This window comes from Otolemur garnettii, unplaced genomic scaffold (genome assembly GCF_000181295.1).
Source record: "Otolemur garnettii isolate 467f Iridium unplaced genomic scaffold, OtoGar3 scaffold00002, whole genome shotgun sequence".
Lineage (NCBI taxonomy): Eukaryota > Metazoa > Chordata > Mammalia > Primates > Galagidae > Otolemur > Otolemur garnettii.
The window spans coordinates 3,625,503-3,628,919 of NW_003852397.1; the positions used below are offsets into that span (position 1 = coordinate 3,625,503).

The following is a 3,417-nucleotide window of genomic DNA, read 5'->3' on the forward strand; positions in this document are numbered from 1 at the left end:
GGCCCCGTCTCAAAAAAAAAAAAAAAAACAAAAAACTAAACAAGTAAATAAAATAATAAATAAATGTATCACCTGCCGTGCCATGATGTGGAATGCAGGTCTTCATTAGTATGGAGTGTAAACACATATGTTTAACTGCTGGTTAAAATCTCATTCCATCACTACACTGATTAAAGATAGTTTTCACTTCCTGAAGCCTATTCTCTGGATCTGCCCAAACATCTAATGGGAGAGAATCACAACAAACCATGAAAGCCAAGAGTCTCAGGCTGATACCCCATGGTCCTCTGGTTAATGCTGATGAGTCTTGCAAATCTGTGCACTTTGGGGCTCCTGGAAAGTCATAGTCGGTCATGGAACTTGGGAAAATGTTCTTCTAAGAGTTAAAGGTGAATTTGCTAGATTCACATGGGAGAGTCCAGTGATAGGGCATTTGGGCCGGACCCACCTCCCAAAGCTGCCCCTGATCTCAGTCTTGATTGTGCTATGGTGCCATGTACACATCTTTTCTCCCACTGAGACTACAGGCTGCTATGTCCCTTTCTTTTATATTTTCTATCTCTCTAAGCATTTGGCCACGCTCAATATAGCCAGCAGATGATTAAGAAATAAAGCAAATTCATAAAATAGATTAATCTAGGGGGTAAAAGAATTGCTCATTTTACAAAGAAATTCACTGAACAGTTCTTTCTTTCTTTGCTGCCCTCAGTAGAGTGCCGTGACATCACAGCTTACGGGAGCAACCTCAAATTCTTAGGCTCAAGCTATTCTCTTGCCTTAGTCTCTCAAGGAGCTGGGGCCACAGGCTCCCACCACAATACCCTGCTATTTTTAGAGATAAGGGTCTTGCTCTTGCTCAGGCAGGTCTTGAACTCCTGAGCTCAGGCAATCCACCAGCCTCAGCCTCCCAGAGTGCTAGGATTATAGGCAGGAGCCACTGTGCCCAGCCTCCACAGAAGAGTTTCTTTAGGAGATCTTCTAATACAGTGGTTCTCAACCTGTGTGTCATGACCCACAGAAACTGTATTAAAGGGCCACAGCATTAAGAAGGTTGAGAACAACTGTTCTAGTAGATATAAGAAATGGATTTAATTTAGGGAAAGATCTAACTCCGAGGTAATCCCTGACTTTTCCAGGAATTCATCTATTTTGCCAAGCTTTGGTAGGCTTATATTAACTGTCCTCACTATGAGTAAGTTCTAGCTTTCCCCAATGGAAAACAGCAAAACAGAGAACTCAAAACCAGTTGTACTGTGCAAACTCCCCTTACCCATAAGGAATCTAGACACAGACGAGAATTCTAGTTAAAGGCTCAGTGCTTATAGCACAGTGGTTACGGTGCCAGCCACATACACTGGAGCCTGGTGGGTTTGAACCCAGCCCAGGTCAGCTAAAACAACAATGACAACTGCAATAGAAAATAGCCGGGCATTGTGGCAGATGCCTGTGGTCCCAGCTACTTGGGAGGCTGAGGCAAGAGAATGGCTAAAGCCCAGGAGTTTGAGGTTGTTGTGAGCTATGATGCCACAGCACTCTACCAAGGGTCGACACAATGAGACTCTGTCTCAGAAAAAAAAAAAAGAGTTCTAGCTAAAGATACTTTCTAGATTGGATATCATGAAAAGTATGCAAAAAAAGAGACATTTTCTGGAAACCATAGCCAGAAATAGGATAGATTAAATGAAACCCTCTTGTTGTGCCCAAGGGTTTAGCAGTTGCCCAGATGCCCAAGAGTAGAGAGATTCAGCATCAAAGTAGACAGGGTTAGAGCCCAAGCAAAGCGTGCATGGGCTGGGCCCTCACCTCAGGGATCAGACGCCTCCTCTTCACGCTGGAGACAGAGTCTGGCTGAACATCACTGCCTGGCTGCTTCCGTTTGCTGGAGTCCTGAAGGACAGTGAAAATGGTCTCCAGAGGGTGCTTCTCAGAAGTCCTGGAGTTCACTGAGCAGTCCAGGGCAGCATCTTCAGCCTCTATCTCCACTTTCACAGTGTTGTTTTTTAGAACTGTGGCAGAGAAGAAACAAGGCTCAGTGGCAAAGGCCAGAGTCACACGGAGAACTGCAGGGCTCTCTGAGCCGCAGGAGATTTGCGGGCCACCCGGTGACACTGTCACTTGGATATCGATGTCTAGTCAAAACAAATTTATGCTTGTCAACAATGCATTTTTTCATTGCATTAGTGCTATACAATAAAACCATGTTCCACGAATATTTAGTTCAAAATTGGTTTAAAAGTCCTTTTGGGGGGGAGGAGATGAAGAGAAATAAATAATATCTTTTTGTGCTTTTAAAAGTAACTCTGAGGCGGTGCCTGTGGCTCACTGAGTAGGGCACCAGCCCCATATACTGAAGGTGGCGGGTTCAAACCCAGCCCTGGCCAAACTGCAACAAAAAAATAGCTGGGTGTTGTGGTGGGCACCTGTAGTCCCAGCTACTTGGGAGGCTGAGGCAAGAGAATCGCCTAAGCCCAACAGCTGGAGGTTGCTGTGAGCTGTGATGCCACAGTACTCTACTGAGGGCAACAAAGTAAGACTCTGTTTCTTTAAAAAAAAAAAAAAAAAGTAACTCTGTAGGATGGTACCTGTGCCTCAGTGAGTAGAGTACCAGCCCCATATATGGAGGGTAATAGGTTCAAGCCCAGCCCTGGCAATAGCCAGGCGTTGTGGCGGGCAAATGTAGTCCCAGCTACTTGGGAGGCTGAGGCAAGAAAATCGCTTAAGCCTAGGAGTTGGAGGTTGCTGTGAGCTTTGATGCTACAGCACTCTACTGAGGGCGATAAAGTGAGACTCTGTTTCTACAAAATAATTTTTAAAAGAAAGTAACTCTGTAAAGATATATACGATGCTTGTAACAGGTATGCGGGTGAGGGCAATCCCCAGGGCTGGGAAGAGACTTTAATTATACAGCTTTTCATATTTTTGTAACCATGTGAAGGTATGACCTAATAAAAATATTAAATTAAAAACATTCTTTAAAACATGTTTTTTACCTTCTTCTACGTCTTCACTGAATTCAGTTGAGTTCATCTTCTACTCCACTAAATGAAAAGACAAAGACAAAAGTCCTGATTTATTGCGTGATTTAGTTTCTGACTTCCCCTGACCCACACAGAACTCACTTACCTTCCCAGCCCCAGCTCTCGGTGACAGAAGGCTAAAGGCTCTGTAGCACAGTGGACACACATGTCCCCTCAACCTTGTCTGCATGGAGCTCTAATGCCCTACATACTTTAAAATGCACAATGTCCTTTGTGCCACATGTGGAAGCAGATAGAATCTGTGTAGGCCTGTAGGGAACCCTTCTCCAGAACTTCATATGGACATGATATGTCCTAAAGCTGAGACCCACGTACTGAACCAGGGGAATGTTATTTGAACAAATCAAGTCTTAAAAGGCCCCAATTTTGATGATCTCTC

At 44.2% G+C, this 3,417-nt stretch overlaps 1 protein-coding gene across 1 annotated transcript in view; it reads right to left on the bottom strand.

Moving 5' to 3' along the window:
• The window catches only part of BEND3 (BEN domain containing 3), a 24,855-nt gene extending 21,815 nt beyond the window's left edge, over positions 1–3,040 (bottom strand). Inside the window, exons 1-2 of the mRNA XM_003781575.2 lie at positions 2,991–3,040; positions 1,804–2,006 (exon numbers count right to left, since the gene is read on the bottom strand). Of these exons, the coding sequence (XP_003781623.1) occupies positions 1,804–2,006; positions 2,991–3,027 (240 nt within the window). The 5' untranslated portion in view covers positions 3,028–3,040. The remainder of the gene's footprint in view (positions 1–1,803; positions 2,007–2,990) is intronic.
• Positions 3,041–3,417: the final 377 nt, after the last annotated feature.